Here is a 27,472-nt window from a genome sequence, read left to right on the forward strand (position 1 = left end):
AAGATGTGTGGTGGAAAGAAAGTGTGCTGACCAGCTGCATCAAGGTCTGGTATGGGGACACCAATACCTGAGCGTAAAGCCCTCCCCACCATTGACAACACCTACAGGGAACACTGCCGTCGGAGAGCAGCAGCAATCATCAAGGATCCGCATCACCCAGCACGCACTCTATTCTTGCTGCTACCACCAGGAAGGAGGTATACGTGCCAAATGACTTGAACCACCATGTTCAGGAACAGCTGCACCCCCTCCACCATCAGACTCCTCAACAACAAACTCAATCAGGGACTCATTTGATGATTCCTACTTCAGCACTTTATTGATTTTTTCTCTCTCTGCATTGCACAATTTGTTTACATTTCTTTATTTGTTTACATGTGCATGTTGAGTACAGTTTTTTTTGCACACGTGCATGTTGAGTAGTTTTTTTTTGCATTCCAATAAGTGATAATTTTGCCTTCTCTGCAAGTTTTTTAAAAAAAGAATCTCAGGGTTGTATATCAAATTGTGATTTTGCCTTCTCTGCAAGTTTTTTAAAAAAAGAATCTCAGGGTTGTATATCAAATTGTGAGGAGATATTTAAGTCTTTCTAAACCACATTAGCTTAGTTTCTCCTTTCTCTGGTACAGCCTGAATGTTACAAGCATTTGGTTTTTTTTAAAAATAGCCCCTTGTTTTGACCTCTGACATAATTGAAAAATGTTCTCCTTCATAATTAGTATTCCCTCAATTGCTTCACATCTGGTTGTCCCTTCCCATTAACTCTACAATTTTGTCTCTAGTGTCATAGTTGGACATTCTTCTTGTCCCTTCTCCAGTACTGTCCATTCTCCTTCAGAACGTGAAGCCCAGACAGAGCTTTGAAAGTTTTTTTTCTTTCTCCTTAGCATCACAGATACATGGCAGAGAGTTGGAAACTTCCATGGTCCTTTGTCTGAATGATTGCTTTCTGTCAGAGCAGCCAGTCTTGCAAGAACTGAGCAAGTCATAAATGCACAACCCTTCAACAACTCTTCTTCATTGGGAGCGCCAACCAAAACCAACATAGAAATCTGCATTAACAGTACCCAACAAAAAGATCACCATATTAAATAGTTGTTATTGTAATCAACCTAGGCTCTAGATTGATTGCTATAACAATCATTTAATATAGTCTGAGACTAAGAAGTTGCAATCCTATCAAAATCACATGGGCACACTGTTTAAACCCATGTTTAATATTATTGAAGTGAGGACTCTGGATAGCGATCGATTTACAAAGTATTGTCTCCCCTGGCAGGAAGTAGCCCAGGAGTCAACTAATTATTCACAATTGGATTAACACATGAAAAAGACACCACCTTCAGTGTATTTTCAACCTATTCTAAACTCAATGTTCAACAGCAGAAAAGGATGGCACTGAAAATCTCCTAACAAGAATCATTCACTTTATTGAAGGTGGTTCTTATTTCTGCGATCTCACTTGGAGTGCAAAGATTTTTTATGAATGAAATGTTATTGTCAGTGACATCACTGGACGAGTTTCATTAACTCAAGCGGGAGAACCAATGCATTATTTAATAATTCTTGTGTGTGTGGGTGCCTGGAGTATAGGACATCCATCTCTGCCCATCATGTAGAAACATAGGCAGCATCCTGCACTCTACTGAACTTTTAACTGAGCAGGGGGTCAAACAGCTGAAAAATAGGTTCTGGGAGGGGTCGTCCGGCAATTTCACACAGGGGGAAACAGGATGGGGGGGGAAGATGGGTCAAAGAGGGAGGAGGGACGAGGGGGATGGAGGAGGGATGAGGGGGACGGAGGAGGGACGATGGGAATGGAGAGGAGATGACTCGAATGGTATGGGGGAGAGGAGGAAGGAGGGAGAGGAATGGGAAGAGATGGGAGGGGGCGAAGAGGGAGGGGGAGGAGGGAGGGGAGGGGGAATTTTGGTGGGAAGGAAGATGGAGTGAAGGATATAGAGGGGGAGGGGGCGGAGAAGGAGCACCAATGCGCTGAAAGTTTCAATATTTCTAATACAACGCTCACATTCCCAGAAATGGGGAACATCGAGTTGGAAACCTGCAGCGATGTAATTTCGAATTCTCACCAGTCAGCCGCAAGTTCTCGGTTCTGCCCATGAAGCCAACATGTGACCACGTTATCCTGGTCAGTAAGTCACCGCCAACATTTCCACAAGTCCCGATCTGCCGGCCTGTCCCGGGCCCACACTTTGCCAATTCCAAAACTCTCGCTCATTCCGACACGTTAATTAAAACTTTTTTTGGGCTCGGATCTTCCGAGCAAAAAAATAGAGGGAACCCAGATAGTTGGCGATCAGATACAGACAAAACAGGTACAAGGAGGTCAGGTACACAACACAGATCAGGCAAAATCCGTTCAGGCACACAGACCAAGCCGGGGATTACAATACAAAAAGCAAGACTCGGAGGGTTCATCAGCCCCAATAAATAGTCTGCTTAAAGCGAGGGGGCAGGCGCGAATCTAAAGATCTGCTATTGGGTGTACCTGGTGGACAAAGACATCGATGGGCGATTCTAGTGGGGTTCCGTCCCGTCCAGTCATGGAGAGGAAACCAAATCCCATCCGGACGTTGAACCATTTACACTGACCAGTCCCGAACGAGACTGCCGCCTTGGGAGAGTCTCCGAGCTCCTGGTCAGAGCTTCTCCCGGAACCTGGAAGAGGATGCGAAGACATGAAAATCCAACACTCACTTAAAAACAAGCGTTCACAGGCACAACCCGCATTCTTCACTCCAACACCTTCACTAAAAAACACACACACTCCCTTTCACACACACATCAGTCCAATCCCACACAAACTGAGAAAAAAATTCAAGAACGTCGGAGAATCGATACAGAACCTCCAAACTGTTGGTTGGAAACGGATCCCATTCCGGTGTCGATATCACCACCTCCGTTCCTTGCAGCTGGATTGATTTCTTAATCCTCTCTACCTCCCTCACTTCTTTTCGCACTCCTCCCGTTCGCGCTCTCCCCTCTCGCTTTCTCTCCTCCTCTCTAACAGGTCTCCCGGTTTCACTTGTAAATCCTCACTGAGACCAAACGTGAAACTTGCTGCAGGTCCCGGGAGCTGCTTAAAGCGAAAGGATAGAGGATGAGCGGGATGGGAGCTATACAAAACATGTTCCCCTTTGAATGAAGGTGGGCGGTGCGTGGGGCTGAAGAATGGGAGCGGATAAACAATGGACAGCGAGCCCGAGCTCCCTCTCCCTCCCCCTCCACACACACACACACACACACGCATAAAAGCAACGATTCAAATGAACAAGGGGGGGGGGTCAAAATGACAACCCCCCTCCTCCTCTCCATATAAAAAAAATCTACCTTCGGCCATTTTGCCAAACGGTATTAATCCCGGGATGTGTCCCCTTTGGACAAGATGCGAGTCTTGGGCAAATAACTACCCCCCGCCCCACACACACACACACACACACACAACACACACGCCGCTGGTAAATTAGGCAGGTAACGAGTTCTCTCGTCTCTCCTTTCAGTGCACCTTATATGCCTTTTTGGTTCCTTTCCATGTGCATGATTCCAAATTAAAACCTTCCCTGAATCGATCACTACCACAAATGACCCTCTTCGATGGATCCTCACACAGAAAATATAAAATATACCGTTGCTTCACTCGAATTTCCCATCCTTAATGGGCACTGAGATGAGGGGGCACTAATTTGGAGCCTACTTCTGTGTGAGGTTTCTGAAGAGGTCAACCGATTTTTTTAAAACTGCCATAGATTGAAAGAGCCAAGGGAAAATTTGCTTAACCCTTCTGCAACGTTTTGCACCGCATCACAGGTTAGATACAACGTTCAAAGAAAATTAACTCTCCTATCTCGGGTTACACATACTCTATCAAACGCTCTCACAGTTATACATTCCCTCTTACACACAATAACAATATACTTAAACACACACATCGTCAAAGCAAACTCAAACATCCAGCAATCACTAATATACGCTCAAATACAGATTCTTACACGTACGGACACACTCAGACTCAAATCAGACAAGCTCAGAAAGCCACGCCGTTGCTCTCTCTCTCTCTCTCTCTCTCAATCGCACATATAACCTCAACTTGACAAAACACACTCACAACTAACACATTCACACTCAAACATACTCCAGTAAACGTCAGCAATTGGAACTTTTCATTGATATCTGGGAATCATATGGATATTCTCGATCCCTTCGTTAACGCGGTGCCTTAATGACATTAAGATCCTGAACCAACTTTGAATGGATGGGGGTGGGGTAGTAAATAAGGACTCAGTGTAACTGCTATTGACAATGCCTTGTTACTAGAATTTCACTGATAGTCCACATACCAACCTCAATCTCATTTAGAGTTGGGCGATGAAAAGAAATGAAAGCTGGGGGGGGTTGATTTTCAACCCGGTTACGTTACTTACAAGGTGGTCAACTGACCGGTCTGCTCGGGCCTAGGACATTCGCAATTACAGCCCCTTCACGGCACATTCCTTTTATATCTCAGGACCTCCCAAGCACCGAACTGAAGGCTCGTCAACGTTAGAAATTCCAGATCTACCCCAATCCCTCCCCGTCCAAAATTAAAACCCAGGGTGAAAGGGAACAGCAAAAGAACAGAAAGGACATTTGTGTGAACGGGTGGGTGTCAGTGCGAGCAACGCCGAGGCTCTTTGTATCCTGTGCATCAATGCAGAGTTTGTGTAACGGGAAGTGTACGTTTAAATGTGTGTGACCGAGTTGGTTCACGTTGGATAGGTGTGAACTTGTAAATGTGCGGCGAGCGAGGGAGGCTGTTTACTCACGTTTAACAATGGGACGGGGGTTGGGGGGGGGTAGAAAAGGGGGTTGGGGGGGGTAGAAATCTCGAGAACGAGAGAGGGAAAAAAAGATTGGGAAGAATTGTAAAATCCTGATACAACTCCTACGATTAGGAGAAAGAGTATACGGTGGAAATTACAAAACATTTCTTCCCTCCGGAAAGTAACCATTTAGGTTATCAGTTTACTTAAAAGAAAATTGGGGGTGGGGACGATTGGTGCATTCGGTTCTCGTTTTCCTGCTCCGAGGGTTCCATTCCAGTTTGTCCTGATTTGGGGACGCGGAGCGGGGAGGAGGGGTGGGGGTGGGGGGGACGCGGAGCGGGGAGGAGGGGTGGGGGTGGGGGGGGTCACAAGCGGGTGCCGCTTACGGGACAGTGGGGTTGATGCGAGCTCCGGGCCATGAACTCACGGCCTTAAACAACCCCGTCTCACTCAGGGTCATTTGGTGAGATGTGTAAAATAGATTCAAGTCTAAATATCATTCAAAACAGCCCGTTCAGGGAATCCTTTTTCAAAGAAGAAAACTTTAAAAAAAAATGAAGTGGATTTAAATAACTACAGATTGTATTCTGACCTCCGGTGACTGGGGGGGGGGGGGGGGGGGGGATATTGTAATGTTAATATCAGAGAGTGCTGGAGTCAAGGCAGTTTAAGTGAGTTTATGTTGACATGTGAAACGGGTCCACTGGCAAGTGATTTCGATATGCCCAATAAATAAAAATACTTTTAAAATATACATAAAGCAAAACTGAATCAAGATGAATAACTAAAATTCCTGCTGGGCATTGATCCGTGAAATACTCTCAGGTCGGTCAAACTAGAAGTGTTGTCGGATTATCGCAGCCCTAAAGCACTATCCGGGGAACCCAACCCGTTGAAACGAAGTTTAAGATCCATCATTATAAAGATTGATTCGTTTTCGAATCGACGCGCAAAACGATCGAAATTTTGACAATCAACGATTCTAATCGATCCGAGTCCCTCTCAGCACATCGATTTCTTCATGTTGCCCCCATCTCCAGGACCCTGGGGGCAAGGGGATATTTAAAGGTTCCGATCAAAGAGCCATCTCTGCAGGTCAAATCTTATCGGCTCATTCATTTCCTGTGAGTCCTGGGGCTGGACAATGGCAGGAATTCGGATTGTGCGGTTCCAGCTCGGACACTGAGAGCCACTGTACACAGGCCCCGGGACTGCAGAGAAACAACCCTTGTATTCACTGCGCTCTTAATAACAAACAGACTGCCAGCAGCCAGAAGCAAGCTGACCCCAACATGCACCCCCTTCCAAAATACTGACTACAATGCGTTCCCCCCTCCAAAACACTGACCCCAACATGTTCCCTTCTCCAAAACACTGACCCCAACACATTCCCCCCTCCAAAACACTGACCCCAACACATTCCCCCCTCCAAAACACTGACCCCAACACATTTCCCCCCTCCAAAACACTGATCCCAACATGTCCCCCCTCCAAAACACTGACCTCAACACATCCCCCCCTCCAAAACACTGACCCCAACACATTCCCCCCTCCAAAACACTGACCCCAACACATTCCCCCCTCCAAAACACTGACCCCAACACATTCCCCCCTCCAAAACACTGACCTCAACACATTCCCCCCTCCAAAACACTGACCCCAACACATTCCCCCCTCCAAAACACTGACCTCAACACATACCCCTTCCTCCAAAACATAGACCACAACACCCCCTTCCCTCTGAAATAATGACTACAAGATATCCCCTCCATACCAAACACAGACCACAACACCCAACCAAGCACAAACCCCCCCCCCCCCTCTGATGAAACACTGAGTTTGTAGTTTAATTAGTCATAGGTGCATCTGGGCAGTGCTGGTTCAAGGGCAGGAAGGGCTGGTTAGCATGCCATGGCTCTAAATTTAAAAACATTAAATACAATTCTAAATTACACACCTCACAGCTGTAAACTAGAATCCTTAATTAAGAATGATCATAACCAAATGTTTACGTGTATTTTAGTCAGTATGGTTCATCGTGTGAAAAATAAAATAATTTTTTTTTTTAAAAAGAATGATCATAACCCAAACCAAATATTCCCCTGTTGATGCTACAGTCCACAATCCCCACTGGAAACATTGAACTACATCCCCCACCATAAACAGTCACCTTGACAAGCTATATCAGATAAACTGAACACAAACTCTGCTGGGAAATGTACTGACACCTACCCCAACGCCAATAAAGCTGATGACCAAAACAGAACACAGCACCTAGAATCAAGCAGTAGCTGTGGAGGCAAAGAGTGTGCCAGGTGAGATCTCAGCTTGAGAACTTGTATCAAGATTAAAAGGGAGAGGACAGATTGGTAGTAGGTAGGGGTATGGGGAATAGGCTAGTAGGAGAATGGTACACAGTGGAAAAAGGAGATGCAAGGGCTGAAGAAAGGGAGAAGAAATTGAGGTGGACAGGTGAGTGCATGGGAGGAGAACCCTGTGTTGTGGGTCCCTTGAAATCGGAAAATGCAACATTTATAAATAGACGATGCTCTTCTTCCAACTTGCAATTGACCTCTCCAAATCGATGGCTAAATACTTGATTTCACCAATGTCGAGGAGACCCCATCGCAGATCAGGTTGGAAGAGGTACAGGTGAATCTCTGCCTCACCTGGAGGGGCTGTTCAGGTCTCTGGATGGTGGTGAGAAGGTGAAGGTACTGGTGTAGCAGTTCCTTAGATCACAGGGGAATATGCCAAGTGGGTGAGAAGGGAGTGCAGTCTCTGTGGAAAGCAGAGAGATGGGAGAGTAATGCAGAGGGGATGGTGGTGGGATCATATTGGAGTTTGTGGAGATGCTGGAGAATGATGTCGGATGCAAAGATTGGAGGGGTCAGGTTGAAAGTGCTGTAGAGTAGAAGGTGCTTGTGAATGTAAGGAATACAACCCCCCCACCCCCCCCCCAACTCCAGGAACACTGAACACCAGCAAACTCCACCATTGCTCTCACCTCCAACAACACCCAAAGATCATCAACTGCAATCTCTACCTTAAACACTGATCATGATCACATTTCCATGGAAAAATTGACCACGTCCTAAACAATGGCCAAACCATACATCTCCTGCAAGAACCACCAACTTTAATCCCTAGCAAGGAAATCTGACCTCAAAACCAATGCAGAAACACTAGCTACAACCCGACTGCCACAACAATGGCTACAGCAAACCATCACCATATCACCATAATCCCCCACTCAAATTTCAAAGTTCAGATTTATTGTCAAAGTGCATACATGGCATTACATTCAACCCAGATATTTATTTTCTTGCAGGCCAGGCAGACTTTCTACTTTCTCAAGAATTTCTCTATACTTTGTACAGTAATCAAAAGAAAGAAATGTAAACAAAAAGAAATATAAGCAAATTGACTGCAATGCAGAAAATACTACACTATAGCCATATTATAACTGAAGACTCAAACTAGTCCCCACCATAAACAATGATCACAAATCATTCACTGCAAATAGTTACCCCATCAGAAACAATACCCTCCAGCAACAGTGACATATTCCCAACCCAGAAGCAATAATCGCTAAAAATAAATCACAAAACATTGATCATAAATACCCAGCCTTAATTAAAGGCAAAAAAAAAGCTGCATCCGAAACCCCAGCCAACTTACTCATTTCTGCAATTTCTATTCACCCGAAACATTAAATGTAGAAGTATTGACCACAAATCTACTCCTTTGAAACATAGATCACAAACCTTCTGACAAAAACAGGAGGCATAATTTTCTACCCCAGACCCCAAATCCTCACCTCGTAAAGGGCATATCACGTCAGGCCTCTGCCTGGAGGCCAGCTACAAGGGCAGATCAAAAACTTAAAACTTACCTTTCAGATAGCAGTCTTATTCGCATTCATATCAAGAAGCACCTCATAGCACCCTCCGGAGCCGATGGTGATGGGGCAACTGGTGCCATAGCACCACCCGTCATAAATATGCGGCAGAACATATTTATCCTCTGTTTCTCACAACAGTTCCAGCTGTGTGGGAGATTATGGATAGGGAAGACAGCCATTGCTCTGCCGTGTTTTGAGACGCAGGGAGCGACTCCAAAGGGCGAAGCGGACCAGTGAGGATATCACATCCAAAACCAGCTGCCCACTGATGGCTACTGATGGCCCCTGCCTTGAGGGGGTCATGGAGGGAGAGGGATGAGTGGGGAGATTGGTTGTGGGCTCACACCCCTAACCAGCCACTTGCAGCGGCTGTACAATCAGAACGGGCGGCAGAACACAGCCGATTATCTTTCCCCAAGAAGGGTTGGAATCGGTACCTTGGAGCCAGCCACAGCGCATTCAGAGAGGCAAGACTTTAGGCGCAAGGGCGAAGAACCTTTGTCTTTACAGACAGATGTTTTCCCTGTTTGAAAGTACCTTAATACTGAATAACAAATCCCCATCCTCACAATATTAACCACAAAAAACTCACTGTAAATAACCCCAGTCACAAGCTCTCCCCAAAAATATTCCATCCTTGGACCATCAAGCCCAATTATTTAAACACTGAAAAATCCTCAACCAGAAGCATTCATCATAAAAGATCTTGTATCTCTGCATGGAAATAGTGAGCACAGAAAAACTGTAAACCATCACATTAGAAACACTGATCACAAAGCAAAAGGGGCCACAATTCTCCAACTTGTAAACACCTAAACAAAGTAACACTAACTATAAACCTCACCCCACCTGCACTGATCTCAAAGTCCTGCAAACATTGACCACAGAGACCACAAGACTCCCCAGCAGAAAAAGTGAACATGAACCCCCCACCAACTCCAGAAACACTGACCACAGATTTTAAGATAGGAAAACCATTCCACCATCCCAAAAGAAATTCACAAGCAATGACCCCAAATCCCATCCCAACCACAAGGACCCCAAGCCTCTACCCTGAAAACACTGATGAGAACTCCCCAGAAGAATGGACCACAACCATCCACCAGTGGTACTGCTGACCACAAAGCCTACTATCCAGAGTATCCACACTCCAAAACACTGACCTGGGTAGATATAGACTCATTACGTGGTTGAGCCCAAGGACATGGCCAATGTTTCTCAAGTGTGAATACATGTTCAGTGCTTCTGGCAGTGATAGGTTCTAGCCTGTGATGCTAATGGTGTGGGTTGTGAATTGTTATTGCTGGGGGTTGTGTGGGGATATCAGTGTTTCTAGAATGGGGTTGAATTTTCTGAGTATGTTGTTCTGTAGTTACTGTATTAGATTGATGGCCCCCTGGCAAGTTTGAGCAGTGTTTCTTCCAAGGATCAGTTGTGGTCTAATGAATTGGTTATGGTAGGTGTTTGTAGACCCAGGGGCAAGGACCTCAAAAAAGATGCCAGTCATTCAGAGCAGAGCACAGATGATATTTCTTCCTCACTTAACAGTGCAAAGGTTATGGTGCCTTAATCACTGAAGGTGTTCAAGACAGAGGTCAATAGATTTTTTGATATAAGCGATAGCAAGGAATGCAAGGTTAATGCAAGAAAGAGAGACAAACTCCATAGCCAAGACTCTGATCACAAATCCCCATCCAGGAAGATGCCTCCCTCACCTCCCCACCCCACAACCCCACCCCCGAACTCCAAGAAACACTTCGATAAGAATTACAACCCAGTCATCAACTGCACTTGAATATGCTCCTTGGAAGAAACATGAGCCAAACCTTGTACCTACACCATCCAAGGACAGTGCCCTCCAACCCTCATAAAAGACATTAACTACTTACACAGCAAACCCTCCCTCCAAGAACATTGCGAGAGACCATTCCACTCCCAACAGCAACACTGACCACAACCCTCATGTCCAGAAGCACTCTTGAATTTATATATTTAGATATTCAGTAGAATAACAGCCCATTTCAACCCATGACCCCCAATTATACCCGATTAACCTACCCCCCCCCCCCCGAACATCTTTGAACGGTGGGAGGAAACCGGAGCGCCCGGGAAAACCCCCACGCAGAAACTCCTTTCAGACAGCGCCGGATTTAAACTGGTCCCGAACTCCGGCGCTGTAAAGGCGTTGCGCTACGCCAACCGTGCTGCCATTGAGAAACACTGGCCCCATCAAAAGCAATGATCACAGCTCCCCTCCCAAAATCACTGGCTGTAGACAGCCCTAGAAACCAAACACCAGCCAAGCACCCGACACACACACACACCCTAACCCCACCCCTGAAAAGCAGTCCCTCAACCCCTCCTTCAGAAACATTAACCACAATCGCCCCCCCCCCCGCCCCTTGAAAAACTACCCCAATCCGTCTTTTAGGAAGCCCGAATATTGCCTCCTTTCCTGAAGTTATTGACCATAATCCCCAACCCATGTTTTTGATTTCCCTTCTTCATTGGGACCTTCCATTTCGACTCACCCTCCAACTGCCTCACTCATTACGTATCCCCACAGCAACCCCAACCATACCCTCCCCACCTTATTCTGACAGAAGGTGTTCGAACTGAGACATTCTCTCTCCATGCACGGTGCCAGTGTTTTCTGCTTTTATTTCCATTTTCAGATAAAAAAAACTCACCCTGTTCCACCCCCCCCCCCCATCAAAAAGATCACCACAGACCACACCTTAAAAAACTCCAGAAAAAAAAACTGAACTAACTCTGCCATAAATCTGGCCAGAACTCTCCTCTCCAGAGAAATAAACAAAACTCCTCGCTTTCTCCCAGCAGCGGTGGTTGCGGAGTGGTCCATGTGCAGGTACATGGGGTGGGGAAGGATGTGAATCAGCGCACAAAGAGTTAACTGTATTCATTCGAAATCATGAGATATTTCCTAACATATACTTTTCTCCCGTTACTTTATTAGCATCGTGTCTTTATGCGGCGGGGGTGGTCGGACGGTGGGTTCCAATTATATTTTTGAGCAAGGTTGGTCAGCGGCTGTGAACACGCAGAGCACCTGTGCTGGGCAGCGGCTCGCTGGCTGGAGTCTGCAGAGGTGCCTCACACAGCGAGGAACTGGACGTGACAATGCGGCACACCCTGAGCTCAGCGTGGCAATGTTACAGGGGTCTTTATTTGTGCGTTTTAAACACTCGGTCTATCGATATCTTCATATATAATGAAGAGAAGGGTTCTGCACATATCTGTGCAATTAACAAGGTTTTTTTTCCCTGTACAGACACACACGTGCGCTACAAGGAGACAACTACCTGCAACTTTAGAAAAAGTTTATATATTATATAGTATATATTCTTAACGAGTGGAATGCGTTGTGATTTGGATGGGAGTCGCTGCGTGTTTAATGTTTCAATACGGCCACCGACTCAAGCGAGACTTGGAAATGCCCTCCCCCTCCCATTGTGCAGTGATTTGTCGCTGTTTGGGCGGTGTGACTCTTGCCTGGGTGCCTGGTCACTGGACGTGCAGTGAGGCTCCGAGTGAGTGAGCTTCACAGAACTGAGCCCTGCCTTTCATCGGGCTCCCAATGCACCCATGCTCTTTTATCAAAGGAAGAGTTGGCCCGTGTTCAAAACGACCAATCGTCAGTCCCGTTTTCTGACTTTTTGCCCGCACAGCCCAGAAATAGCCCTTCGTCCCACGATGCCCGCAGTGCCCTTTTTTTTCGTCTACACCAATCCTACTTACCTATATTTGGACCAATCCTTTGTACGCAGCAATTCCCCCCCCCCCCCCCATTGAATCTGTGATTCCCCTTTGAAACCTGCAAGAGAATCTGCATCCATACTTCCCCATAAAATAGTGCATTCTTGACCATGAAATATATCACTCATTTCACCCCTGGATTTTATTTTTCCCAATTAAGTTAGATCTAGGACGTCTGGTTATTCACTTTTTTTCAAATTACCACATGGTAGAAGCCAAGTTGAGCCATTAGTCATTTTCAGGTGGAATTGCCACGAGAATTCAGCTCCGGAGCGGCTGTGGGTATGTGTGAAGCGACATTCAAGTGGCAGCGCTAAAGGTGTTGTTCTGGCACCTGAAAGGTCTGCAGCAGGGAGAGGCGCCGCGGAGCAAACGCCGACTCCTGTTGACTGTGGCCGTCATCTCACCTACTTTCAGGTGCCTAGGGGGAGCGCTCGGAAGCGGAGAATACACCTACCCGAGGAGAGTGCCCTTCAGGTCAGGGTTCTCCACTTTCAGGTGGCCTCCCAACAGCCACATTCGGGTATTTTAGGTGGCTTTACGTTGGGGTATTCTGGCCACCTGAAAGTGGCTAATGAAACCCATGTCACCCAATTACACCCTCAGTTTTGGAGGTTGTGTGGAATCCTGAGCACTCAGATCACTGACCAGACAGGTCACAGGAAGAACAGTGCTGAATTCAAATCTACATTAGTGGCACTGTAATAGCCTCATTCTATACGCTACTCTAACCGTTCCGCCCTTCTATGAACAGAAATGGCCCTCGCTTTCTGCTGGGTCAAAACCCTTACTCCTGCCCAAGTACAGCATAAGTTAGATACAGAGCAAAACTCCACAATAAAAATGGAAAATGCTCCCAACACCCTACAGGTCCATGGAAGACCTGTAGGAAGAGAAAATGAGCTAACATTAATTGTGGAAGAGAGAAAATGTATTACTTTACAGTATCAGAGAAAGTGGGTAGAACAATGGGAGTATCACTGATGGAGACCCAATGAATTAATGGGGCAGATATAATCATTTGATGCTGACAAAGAGCTTTGGAATGATCGTCGCTGATTCTCCACCCTGCTCAGTGTGACATTATGCTGGACCTATTTCATACAGAGATGGTAAAAGTGAGAAAACAAAACTTCAAACTAAAAGCCCAAATGGAAACTCGTGAGCAATTCCAACTCCACAGGAAACATGTCACATCAAAAACGAACATTACATAAAATTAGTGGCCACAAGATCCAGCTCCTTAACATGTAACAATCTACCTTGCTACTAGCTCGAACTTGGTCACATTCACTGATCACACACACGTTTATGCGAACCTACCTTAGCTCCTGAGCCAACAATGCAGCTGTTTTTAAAATGTATCCTGTGCATGTTCCCCAACCTTGCCCTGTCATTAAAACTATTGTTAGCTCTGAAATCCAGTGAAATCTTGGTGCTCCTTGAGTTTTACCTTCCAGCAAATTTCAAATTGTCATCAGCCCATTATTGCCACAGTACCTTTGTTATGCTGGACCTTCAGTTATAAAGATCTAGAATTCTTAAATGTCACCAAGTCACCACCTTTCACTCTCCTCATGTAACTATTGCTTCTTAGAAATGCTCCTTGAACAAACTTTGGATTCCTGTTCTGAAATTTCTTTATAAGGATGAATATCAACTTTTGAACATCTTTTCTTTGAATCTCACGAAAAGACAATTCATAGTTAAATGCAAGGCATTATTGTTATAGGTCTGTAATATACTCTCCCATCACAGACCACCTTAACTGCCTAGTCAAGTCCACACAGGTTGAACATTTTAAATACTGTGATTACTTCCTCATAAATTCCTCCTGTTCCAGAAACACCTACCCACCAAACTTTCCAGTCCTCTGACTATGGGCTGCTTTGCATTCAGGAGGAGCGGGGCATATTTCAACCCACCAACTTTGCTTTCGTCACCATCCCTGCTTCATCAATGGTAGCCTTGATCTCTCAGCTTCATGTTTTGAATTTTGGTCCCCAAATCCCCAGTAATTCCCCTCCACCTCCACCCACCATCATCAAGATCCTTAAAACTCACCTCTTTGACCAAACCCATGACCAGCAGGCTAATCAGCTGTTTGTTGTCTCTTCACTGGGATGTTTCTATGTCCTTCACAACTCCAAATTGTTGTCACAGATAGAAAATATTCAAGCCAACCTAGTGAAATAAACAATAAGATTAGTAAGACAAAAAAAAGCAATAAATGGTGGTAATGTAGCTCCTAAAGGATATACTGCCTTTTGGCTCTGAGATAAGTCAAGCCTGAATAAAAGTTGGAAGCCACATTGGTGTCTATTGTAGCAAGATAATGTTTTAAGTGATATACACATAGCCTATTACTTACCTTCCAGTTCTCTTCAATAATTTTTCTCTTCAAATCATTTTGGTATTACTGAGGCAGAAATGTGTGGGTTCATGAGCAATATCTGTTACTTGAACACTATGAGAGACACATTCAATGTTGTCTGAAAGTTCTTTAAACTAAGGGTTTATTGGATGGATGACTGAGATTCGTGGCCTCTACATTTCCTTCATTACATCCATGACAATTGTACAGAAATACTTCTTAGGTTGCAAGGTATATTAGTATGTTCTGAAGTTGTGAAAAGTATTATATAAATTATTCCTAGTTCACCAAACAATCCATCATCTGGAGGATTGAGTACATGATTTATTCAGTGGATGGAACCAAACTTTTAATACCAATCGCCTATGATTATACACAGGTCAGGACTTCTACGAAAATCCCCACTGCTTACATTAAAGTTGCAACACAGAACTACAGTAGGCTGCCTCCAAAGTAATCTTGATTGTCTCACATTCCTACCAGCTGCCATTGTCATCCTAACCATCTGTTTGTCAAAGACTTGAGGTAGAGTGAGACTGACCACAGCCCAATAAGCTTCATAGGTTATTGGGCTGGTCTCTAAATGAAGAGATCAAGATGGATCCCATGGTCCAATAACAATTATCAAGGAGCAGAAGGTGGTTTTAATGAGTATGATCAATTAGCCATTTATTACAAGCAGCTTACAGTCTCATTGTTCCACGCAACCTTGACCAGTAAGAGTGACTACTACTTTATTTGAGCTTTATGAAGTACATGTCATTGTCTGTAAAGGAGGGTGCTTAATGACATGATTTTCTCATCTGATTTCATCCTGAGTTTAACCTTTACATAGATCCATATTTTAAATTCTCTCAGAATTGCTTAAGGACCCACAAAAGACTGCCTCTTGAAGTAAAAGGTATGCATTGAACTGCATGTTGGTTCTGAAATATAATGTTGTGGGTTTGAGTCCCACTCAGAATCTGAACCACATATTTTGAGCTGCCTTCTGGAGGAGTGGGGCATATTTGAACACTCCAACTTTATAATGAGACTTTAAACTAAGAGCAGATAACTTGCCCCCAATATGGTGACCAAAATATATCCGTCAAGCAACAGCATTGAAGCAGAATCAACGTTGACCGAGTTAAGGCTTTTCTCTTTGGACCGACAAAGGATGAGAGGACATTTAATAGAGGTTTGTAAAATTATGAGAAGCAGAGACAGGTTGGACAGCCAGCACTTTTTGTTCCCATAGCAAGCCCCAGAGGACACATGTTTAAGGTGAAAGGAGGAAAGTTTAGGGGAGACGTCAGAAGTAAGTTTTATACACACAGGTACCCGTAATGGTTATAATACGTATGTTTACACTACGATGCTGCCGCTAAACACCAAATTTCTTGACTTGTTCATGATAATCAATCCTGATTCCGATAATGCTGGTGGTGAACACTGGTGCATGCTCTCAAAAATAATGGCAAGCTAAAATGTTTTCCAAATGGTGAAACACTGGGAGCTGCAGGGAGAAGAAAAGATTCAGGATTCTGGTGCACAAATAATTAAAAGCTGACGGCAAACAAAAGCAATAAGAACTGAATTAAATGAAGGGGTTGAAATACTTCAATTTCATTAAAAGCTAGGGAGCAGTTTAGACAGGCATTGAAGGGCGGCGACTGACCCATCGGAACAATACTGATGGTGAAATGATTAAATTATAATGCTGAGGAGAAGAGTAAGGATTTTATTCCCTTTGAAGATTCAGGGATAATCAAACTGAGGTTTGTAAGATGATAAAGAAGTTGTTCAGATAGAGAGAGAAACTATTTCTATTTATGTCCAGAAGAAGGAGTTGAGGAACAAACATATTTAGAGTTCAACCATTCTCAGTGATATCAGGAAGTATTTCTTCACCTCACTCAGTGGAATTCTGAACCTCTCACAGCAAAATCCTGCTGAGGCTGGAGTCAATTAGAAATTTCAAAACTAAGAATGCTAACCTTCTGTTGCGCCACACTATTTAAGATGGAACTAAGAGTCGAGATACAGATCAGCTGTATGGAAGTAGAAGTTTGACAGAGCTTGTTCTTTCCTGTGTGGCAACAATAGAAAGCTCAGGTTAGAGCTCATTCAGAGTTCTGGACATTCCACCTCAACAATAGCCTGGAGTGGCCACATTGCAGATCTGCAGGAACTCTACCAAGCATAGTGGGTTATGCAGATATCTGCTTGGACATGGCTTGTTCTTATTTGAGCTATAAGACTAGGGTAGTGTTTTGTTGAGAAAGTGTCAGGTTTGGTGGGTTCAAAGAGAGACACGATTGGACACTAGGGTTTGCAATCAAACATCACTTTATTAATAGAATAATTAATGAGAGAGACAATTTATAAGGGAAAGTGGGAACCAGAAACAAACAGGGAAGAGCGTTAGACAGTACACAAGTATTAATTTAAACAGGCAATACAGTCATTCACACCCTATAAGCAGGGGTTATACACATCCTCCCAAGCCCCTGAATAAGGGGAGGTGGACCTGGTACCACTGTGCCTACAGGGGTATTCGCACACCCTCAGACCCCTGATCAGTTGAGAGTTGTGGCTCTACAGCCAGTATTGATCTATAAAAATTTAAGCTATAGCAATACTACGGCTTAGCTTCAGTGCAGTGTGCACCATACCTGCGACTCTTCCAAGCGATGTCTGCAACAGTGATTTGGCATGGAGAGGTGTCCAGGGCTATCACCATAAGGCAGAGAGAGCAAATGTCCTCTGTGCTGGTGCTAAATACAGGGGTCTAGTCAGTAAGGATGCTGAGTGATTTGAACCAGCCAATGGCAAGGTGCACACTGACCAGTGGTCTGAGCCCAATCCTAACTAGCATTCTACCTGCAGTTTGTAACATTGTCTATAACTTTGTAACTTTGAGTGGAACAAAGAGCACACCACGTACTGACAGGTGGTGTGATTTCCGAATGAGTTTTAGGCATGGAGGCCAAGTGACCACCAGCAATAGGCATGGAGCCTCCCCCACACACAACAGGTGGATTGACGGAGGTTTAAAATGTTGAAGGGGTTCAGTAATTGTGAGCGAAATAATTGTTTCTGCTGGTGAAGGATCGAAGAAAGAAAAACTAATATTACTGTTAGAATGAGATAAGCAACATATTTTTGTATAAAGTGGAGTCAACATTTCTAATTTCCATGTCTATACAACATAGATGGAGGCACTTGACCCACTGCTAGCTCAGGGAGAAATCCCAATGCTGTCGGGTCTCTCTCTCTCACTCATTCACACACACACACACACACACACACACACACACACACACACACACACACACACACACACACATACAGACACACTCACAGACAGACAGACAGACACACACACACACACACATACAGACACACATACAGACACACTCACAGACAGACACACACACACACACACACACACACACACACACACACACACACACACACACACACACACACACACACACACACTCACACCCATACCCACACACACACCTGTGAGCTTTCCCCACATTCCTATCATTTCCCCAAACTCTACCACCCACATACACTAAGACAACACACTAGGCAGTAATCACACCTCCAAACTCTGCAGGTTCTGGGGAGTCAATTAAAAATAGCAGGGACTGAGTCTGATGGATATTGATTAAGTAGGGATGGTGGGGAAGAGGTCAGGTAAATGGGATTGAACTGAGACCTGGGTCTCAAATCAGAGGGAAACCTGCAGTAAAAGGAGACAGGGCCACTTTTCTCCCTTTGTCTTCCAGAAACGATGATTCCTTTCTATTGCAAGCTTAAACAGACACCATCCTGCAATCCAGCTGAAGACGAGTGTTACTGGGGGCCAAAGTAACACAGGCATCACTGGACGAACTCTGGAATCTTGGCCTGAACTTGATTTTCAGTGTCTCGGACTGTTCCTATTGCTGTCATTCGCCAGCATTTTCATGCCATATTTCCTCGCTGCTGGACTTACCTGTGTATGGGTTCACAGCCTTGAGCACCTGGCTTGTTAATTCTGTTACTACTCTAAGTAATTGCTGAACCAATAACACTTTCAAAGTATCCAATTGGTTTCAATCAGGATGAGCAATTGTGGTTCCTGACCCACATGAAAAATGGGTTAAGCATTTCACAGGACATACGGTAAGGAACGGAGTTGAGTAGTTTCAGGCCATTTTCTAAGTGAGGAAAACAACTCCCCCTTCTCCTTCCTGAAATGATTTGGAGGTACCTTTCAACAGATATATTGAGCTGCGAAATGTTGAGTGTTTGAAATGAGAAAAGTTTATGTTCAACACTTTCATCTGGCCCGGGAAGAACACAAAACACCAGAAACAAGCTTCTTCACAATACTGGCACACCTCAGGAAGGGATGGGGGACATTCTATTTGTGGATGGAACCTGAAGACAAAAAACAGTGTTCATGATGCCAATATTAAAATTTAATTAAATAACTAGAGATCTCTTTCATTCTTGTATCAATCATTTGCAGGGTAAGGTCAGTGGAACATTCACAATACAGGCGTATGCTCATAAATAATAATGGCTTGTACATTCTTGTGATCTTCAATGATTTCTGGCAGCATCTGTTCACTTTTGGGCTGGGGCAGAGTAGGGTTATGTTTCCAAGGGCCTATTAGTGAGATGTGTGGTTTACCAACTCATCCGCTGTACAAGGAAAACAGATCCTCAACTCATCCTCTGACTCAGCTCTGAGTCACTAACCCAAGGAGCTCAGGCTACCACCCAACACCGCACCACCATAATCACAGGCACAGCAGCAGGCTCTGAGCCTGGTTCCCTAACTCTCCTGAGCATCTGGTGGATAAAAACCACACACTACAGCTGGCCAAGAGGAGCATAGGCTTCGACTGCTCTGAGATTAGTATTGTGTTACAGAGCCCTGTGAGGTGTACTTGCCTGATACAATTATCTCAGGCCATGCAATGGATTAACTGGCACAGGTTCAAAGCAACATGAATGGGTTTCTGTTTACCCTGATATCTCGGGATAATTCATAACAAAGGTGGACATCCATGATGAACTTCCACACTGTTTCAACACAGCCTGACTGAGGAAAAGGTGTTTGAAGATGAAGACCTCAACCCATGGTATGCCAGGTACCAGCGACTGTTGATATCCAATGCTCTTTAGATTTGGACCTGAAACTCCAGAGAGATACAATAGCACAAAATATGTCTCTGCAAAATCCCTCAAATTCGCTGGAAGGCTAAACAATCCACTCTGTGTCTTCTCCTGAGTTAATATTCCTGATCTTGAGACTGTTATCAGACAGACTGTCATTTAGTTAGTGGCATTCGTGTCTCGAAAGAGTAGCGAATTACTACTCCCCTTCTGCAAGTTCCTGGAAGGTGAGTCAGTAAAAGGTGAAGTGTTGCATCTCCTGCAGCTTCATGGGGAAGTGTTATAAGAATTGGGTTTTTGGTGAGAGTGGAGAAGCAAAGCAGTGATTTGCACTGGCACTTCTGTAGACGAGATGCAGTAACACTGGAGAACATATTTTTTCGAAAGGTTTGCTTCCTGAAAAAAAAATTGGGGATTATGAAGGACAACTTCATACAGAACACAAAGGTAATTTCAGATTTGCTGTATCACATAGGAAAGTTGGAGAAACATTAAGTTAACTTTTATTGAATTTACCATGTTTAATCGCATAATATACATCTGAGCCAAGCTCTCAGGTTGACGGCATACGATGCACAACAAATGTGGGGAGCCCAGGGTTTGTCTTAGTCACCAATTTTACCACCGAAGTCGAGCTCATAAGCTTTCTTAATAAGTCCAGTCATTGAACCTTAACCATATACTCACAATAAATGGAATAAAAGGTATAGCAGTTGTTGCAACGTTGACATTTCTGCTTCATTGAATCTTCCTGAAGACAATAAATGCTATTGCTTAATATACTCACTATGCTATTGCCAAAGAAGGTATACATCAACATACAATCTATTTCATTGTAATGCACAGAATGCCTACTGTAATATGTGAGCACATCAAGACACTACTGTAATGACAACAATTAAACTGTTCATTAGTGTCATATAGTAATTTAGATAGAAAATTCATTTTTGATGGCACAGGGGTTTTCAGGTCTAAAAACACCATTTTGCTTGCAATATAACCGGTTGTAAACTGCCAAGCTTAATATTATTTGGCCCGTGACTCCTTATATTTTTCATTATGTGGCCCACAACCAAAAACGTTTGGCCACCCATGTCATAGACTGTAATATGGAAGTTCATAAGGAATGGAAACAAGTCATTTTTAGTTGGTGGTGTTGGAGATTATTCACCAGGACATGAAGCTGAGTTGGATGATAATCCAAGGAGAAAATAAATCAAATAACTTCCATATGTTTTTGTAAACAATCTAATGCAATGTCAGTTTGGTCTACTTGTTTTTACCTTCAACAGGAAAATGTAGGATTCAAGGCCCAATCCAGAATTAGAACATATCATCTTGTCTGAAAATAGAAAATGGTTTTAACTCAATGTTGAGGTCACATTAGTTATCACTCGCTTTCAGATGTAGCATCAAACGTGGATCTAATAGGCTCAGTAGGTTGTTTTCAGACTTCAATGGCTCTACTTGAACAGAAATAGCAAGTCGTTCTTTTGGTAACCTTTTGTCCTTTAACTGCTTTGCTCTTTTTCAAGCATTGATAATTAGTGCAAAATGGCTATCAAGTTTACTAAAATTGGGCTGTCGGTTAAAAATTATATATTGGTTCTCCCAGTTTCCCCCTGTAACATTGACCAAAAGTCCGGAAGGGTCTTTTTTTGAGGGTGGAAATATCAAATATTAGAGCGCCTAGCTTTAGGCAGAGCTTTAAAAGGGAAGTGTATTTTTTAACACAGTGGTGCAAAGACTGGGTAAAAAAACACAGAAATGCTGGAGGAACTTAGCAGGTCTCACAGCATCCATAGGAGGTAAAGATACATGACCAACAATTTGGGCTTAAGCCCTTCTTCAGGGTGTGAGTAAAAAGAGAAGTAAAGAATTTGGCCTCAAACTGGATGAAGCGCAAAAAAGATTTATTATGATAGCCTTAGCTGTAGCAAAAAAATGTATAATGTCAACTTGGAAATCAGAAGAGAGCCTGAGAATACAGCAATGGTACATGGAAATGAATAAATGTATTCCATTGGAAAAAATAACATATAATTTAAAAAATAAAGTCACATTATTTGAACAAATTTGGGAACCGTACATGGAACACAACAGTGAGGGTCTACCGCGGACCTCCACCCCCGAAAATGATAAAATGATAAGAAGACAAAATGACTTGATCCAGTGTGTAAAAGTAGATGACACAATTTTCTTGTTTATTTTCATTGTGTGATGAGATTGTTTAATGGTTTTATTGTATTGTATATGTTGAAAGTTTAATGGGTTTGGAGGGGGGTGGGAAGGGGAGAGGGAAAGTAGGGGAGAGGGAAGGTAGGGGGGAAAAATGGGGAGAAAATGCCACTGTGTATATTTAAGAGGGAAATGTTTGTATGTATTTTGATTAATATGGTTCATAGTGTGAAAAATAAAAAAAAATTAAAAAAGGTGTGAGTAAAAAGCAGTAATGGAAGCAAATACAATAGCAACATTTCGAAGGTACTTAGATGGGCATACAAAAAGGCGGGAAATGGAAGGATATAAAAGACCATGTGCTGGCAAATAGGATTAGTTCAAATTCAGATTCAGATTTCAGATTTATTGTCAGAGTACATACATGACATCACATACAACCCTGAGATTCTGTTTTATGTGGGCAAGGCAGAATTACCAATTATTGGTAGTGTAAATCAAAAATGTACACAATATACACATGTAAACAAATAAAGAAATATAAACAACTGACAGGGAAAAAAAAGTAAGTCCTTCAATAAGTCCCTGATTGAGTTTATTGTTGAGGAGTCTGATGGTGGAGGGGTAGCAGCTGTTCCTGAACCTGGTGGTGTGAGTCTTGTGGCACCTATACCTCTTACCCGATGGCAGCAATGAAAACAATGCGTGTGTTGGGTGGTGTGGATCCTTGATTGTTGCTGCTTCTTTTTGATGGCAGCGCTCCCCGTTGATGTTCTCAATGGTGGGGAGGGTTTTGCCTGTGATATCCTGGGCTGTGTCCGCTACCTTTTGCCTGGCTTTATACTCGGGGCATTGGTGTCCCCATACTAGACTGTGATGCAGCCAGTCAGCACATTTTCCACCACACATCGATAGAAATTTGCCAGGGTTGGGATGCCATACCAAACCTCCGCAAACTCCTGAGGAAGTAGAGACGCTGATGTGCTTTCTTCACGATGCCATTAGTGTGTTAGGTCCAGGTAAGATCCTTCAAGATAGTGACACTCAAGAGCTTAAATTTTCTCACCCTCTCCACCTCTGATCCCCCAATGATCATTGGATTATATACTTTTGGTTTTCTCTTCCTGAAGTCAACAATTAGCTCTTTGGTTTTGGTGACATTGAATGCAAGGTTATAGTTGGTGCACCATTCAACCAAGTTTTCCAATTCTCTCCTGTATGCTGACTCGTTTTCCCTTTTTATACAGCCCACTGTCATGGTCAGCACAGACATAGTGGGTTGAAGGGCTTGTTTCTGTGCAGTACTATTCTATGTAAATGCTGCACATTGATTAGAAGAGTGAGGTTAACCTAAATTAAACTATTTTAAAGGAGGAAGATGAATCTTAAGAGTGTCTTGTGCACAGAGGTTTGATGGTGGCAGACCATTGACAAAGCTGTCAAAGAAGTAACTGCCATATTTGGGATCTAAGGCTATTTATAGAGTACAAAAGCTAAACCTTCAAGGCAGTGGTTTTCAAACTTTTTCTTTCCACTCACTCACATACCACTTTAAGTAATTCCTATGCCATCGGTGCTCTGTGATTAGTAAGGGATTACTTAAGGCGGTATGTGAGTTGAGGAAAAAAGGTTGAAAACCATTGCTCTAGACCCAATTGTTACTGAAATATTTTGTCACTGGCCCATTTCCTTTGGAGTTATGAAACCATGCACATAATGAGTCAATTAGCATGATTAAAACAGTGGTTTTCAAACTTTTCCTTTCCACTCACATATCACTTTAACTAATCCCTTATTAATCACAGAGCACCTATGGCATAGGAATTACTTAAGGTGGTATGTGAGTGGAAAGAAAGAGTTTGAAAACCACTGACTTAAAACATAAAGGTTGGGTTCCACCCAAAGTGCTCTGTTCAGTTTTGGCCATCAATATTAAAAAGTTGGAAAAGAGGGAATCGAGACATTTACAAAATTAGCAGCAGGGCTGAGGATTTCAGTTATGTGGAGAGATTAGGGAAGTGAGGATTGTTCCCAATGGCGAAGGATTTGACAGAATTAAACCAAATTCTAAGTATCTCTAATAAATTAAATATTTTGTTTGAGGAGGATTAGTTATCAATGGGCAATGGCAAAAGAACCAGAGGGGAAAATGAGGCACCATTTTTCCAAACAATTAATTTTTATGATCTGGAATGCATTGTCTAAAAGGGTAACTGAAGCAAGGTAAGTTCAAAGCTTCAAGAGAAAATTAGTCAAATACTATGGGTAACAGATTTGAAAGGGAATGGATAAAGTGTAAAGGAAATTGGAGTAGTAGGCTTGTCCTTTCATACAACCAGCCCAGACTCAATGGATGAAGCAACTGTTTAAAGCAGCAGTTCACAACCTTTTTTTGCAGCGATGGACCCTTTAGGATTCTGCTCAAAGGTTATGGGCCCCCTTTCCTGTCAAGTTTTGGTTTCTTCCTTGCTTCTCTCCTACTGACTACATAAAAAATGTAAAAATATTTATGTTACATGAGGTGAAAATAAAGCAAGGCTTTTACTTAAATGTGTTGCGGCCCCCTTTGAGAATGGCTAATTGAAGGTGCAGTGCTTGATCACAAATCCATTGTTTATGCCCTTTCTCTGTTGTCGTCAATATCACGCTAATCTATGGGGAAAAGACCCGAGATGCAGATACCTCTTCAACTCGTTCTGCATAACACAAGACAGAGAGAAAAAGAGAATGAAGGTTAATTGTACCAATCTGAAAATCTCTGCCAACCTGATATTCCTGCCCATACTGCTAGACCTTCTTGTGCCGACAAATATAAATATTTAACAACTTCATAAAAGTGCAGGCTAAAACACATCCCCAGGTGAGATTCTCCCCTAAATTGAGATTGTGTCTGTCAGTATCTAGGTAGTATTCTATTGGTGGAGGGGAACATATCTTTCCCTTTCATGTTCACATTAAAGAAGGGGAATCTGGGGAAGGAAAGGTAGGAACAGTGTAGGAACAGAAGAGAAGAACTAGGAAGAGACTGTATTTGAGGAGAAAGGTAGAAATGAAACCTAAAAGAGGAAGCCTTGGAATGGATTCGGTTGAAGAAATGGAACATGGATAGTATTACAAGAACTTCCGTTACTGAGGTCAATTCTCTGTGTATTCTAAGAACAAATGTCTGCTTCCCCTATGGCACTCAGTTTCCCTTGCTTTTATGTGCATATGCGCACATGTGCAGTAACCTTCTGGAATTACACCCTTTCTGCACACAGGTCTTAGATACAGAGCAAGAATCAAGTGAGAAGTCATCTAACAGGTCCTTGAGTATACATACAATTTGTCCCTGGCAGTGTTTGATCCATCAGCCAGCTAGATCAACATCATGAAGTACCTGACCTTGCTGATCTGATTTCCTGCTGGATTACCTTGTTTTCCTCCCTAATATATTGGAACATTTTATGACAGGAAATGTGATTCATCCAGGGTCAGTCTGTTGGCTTGATGCTGATTAGAATTTTTATAGAAAACCTATTTTGAGGCCTCAATTACAGATTCATGATGATATGCCTTCAAACCCAAAGATAGATGTTCTTTATTTTTATTGATAAATGGAGCTTTTGGGCATCTCATCCTTCCCATGATTAACAAACATGCTATCACCTACCTAGCCTTGGAATTCTGGATCCCTGAAACAAGTTTCTCCACCTCTAGCTCCCTCTTTTTCTTTTAATTCAATCTTTGATCTCATGACTTAGGTTAAGCTTTTGGTCATCTGTTCTAATGACCTTTTCACTTGAACATGTTAAACATTATCTGAGAATGTTCTTGTGAATCTTGTTGGGACATCTTACTGAATTAATGGCAGTTATTGCTAATCACCTCTCTATTTGGAATATTTTTTCTATTCTCCTGTCTTTCACTATTTCCGTTCCATTGATCCCTGCCCAAACATGAACAGGTACATCACAATAACCCATGACATGGTGTAGCTTCTTTTTTTAATTCTAAGGCAAGAGGTGCAGCAATTTTAGTGAAAAGGAATATCCCAGTTAAAATACAAAATGTAGTAACAGATACTGCTGGGAGATATGTAATGGTACATTGTCAAATATTTTCAGAATTATGGATGGTTCTTCACCTTTACACATCAAATGTTGATAATGAGAGATTTATTCAAGATATGTTTTTGAATTTAGCAGATGCCCATGACAATATTTTGATAGGAGGAGACTTCAACTTTTGCTTAGATCCAATTCTAGATAAAACTACAAGAGGAGATCTAAAGCACTAAACACTACTTTGGTATTAATGAGAGATTTGAATTTAATAGATGCGTGAGAGAAGAATTCATCCTAGAGAAAGAAACTACTCCTTTTATTCAAATAGACATTATTCTTATTCTAGAATTGACTTATTTTTACTATTTGCACAATAAAGGTAGGATATTAAACAAGAATTTTATGTGATCTTTCACCTTTGTTAATAACTCTTATAATGCCAGATAAAGAGATGGAGACTGAATTCAATATTACTAAAAGGAAAAGAATTTTACGACTTTATTAGAAGACAATATTTTGTGATACAAATTTGAATTTGGTGAATGATATATTTATAATATGGAATGCTTTAAAGGCCTATTTGAGAGGGCAAATTATGTTTTACCGCTAAAATTAAGAAAGATTATATGAAAGAGGTAGATCAATTGGAGCAAGAAATAAAGGTATTGGAAAAAAATCTTCAGAAGTGAAGTTCCAAAGATAAACATAGGAAAATAATTTAAAAAAACTTCAATGTAATACATTACAAACCTATAGAACAGAAAAAAAATGATTATAAGAACTAAACAAAGGTATTACAAATTAGGTGTTGTGCATGGCAATTGAAATCAGAACAGGCTTCAAGAACGATCAATCCAACTAAAAATGATTTGAATAAGACCAGTTATAAACCTCGAGAAACAAATGAAATTTTTGAAAACTTTTATTCTAAACTATATATTTCAGAGTCCTTAAAAGATGATAATAAAATAGACAGATATTTATCTAGGATAAATTTAGCTAGATTAAATATGGAAGAACAAACAACATTGAATGCACATTTTACACAATCAGAGGTAAAGAAAGGAATTGCTTCATTTCAAAGTAATAAATCCCCAGAGGAAAATGGTTTCCCACCTGAATTTTATAAAGAATTTAAAGACGTATTCTTTCCTATTTTTGTGGAAATGTTAGATCAAGCATCAATGACTTCCAGACTCATTTTCAA

At 42.6% G+C, this 27,472-nt stretch overlaps 1 protein-coding gene across 2 annotated transcripts in view; it reads right to left on the reverse strand.

The window, feature by feature from the left end:
- Window positions 1–14,676, reverse strand: part of LOC138741908 (protein lin-28 homolog A-like) — a 74,462-nt gene extending 59,786 nt beyond the window's left edge. Inside the window, exons 1-3 of one of the 2 annotated variants that reach the window (XM_069896134.1) lie at window positions 4,443–5,130; window positions 2,868–3,097; window positions 2,510–2,679 (exon numbers count right to left, since the gene is read on the reverse strand). In XM_069896134.1, the coding sequence (XP_069752235.1) occupies window positions 2,510–2,679; window positions 2,868–2,898 (201 nt within the window). In that variant the 5' untranslated portion in view covers window positions 2,899–3,097; window positions 4,443–5,130. Of the gene's footprint in view, window positions 1–2,509; window positions 2,680–2,867; window positions 3,098–4,442; window positions 5,131–14,568 lie in introns of those variants that run through there. The other variant, XM_069896135.1, reaches the window with a different exon arrangement.
- Between the last annotated feature and the right edge of the window lie 12,796 nt (window positions 14,677–27,472).

Source organism: Narcine bancroftii, chromosome 8 (genome assembly GCF_036971445.1).
Source record: "Narcine bancroftii isolate sNarBan1 chromosome 8, sNarBan1.hap1, whole genome shotgun sequence".
Lineage (NCBI taxonomy): Eukaryota > Metazoa > Chordata > Chondrichthyes > Torpediniformes > Narcinidae > Narcine > Narcine bancroftii.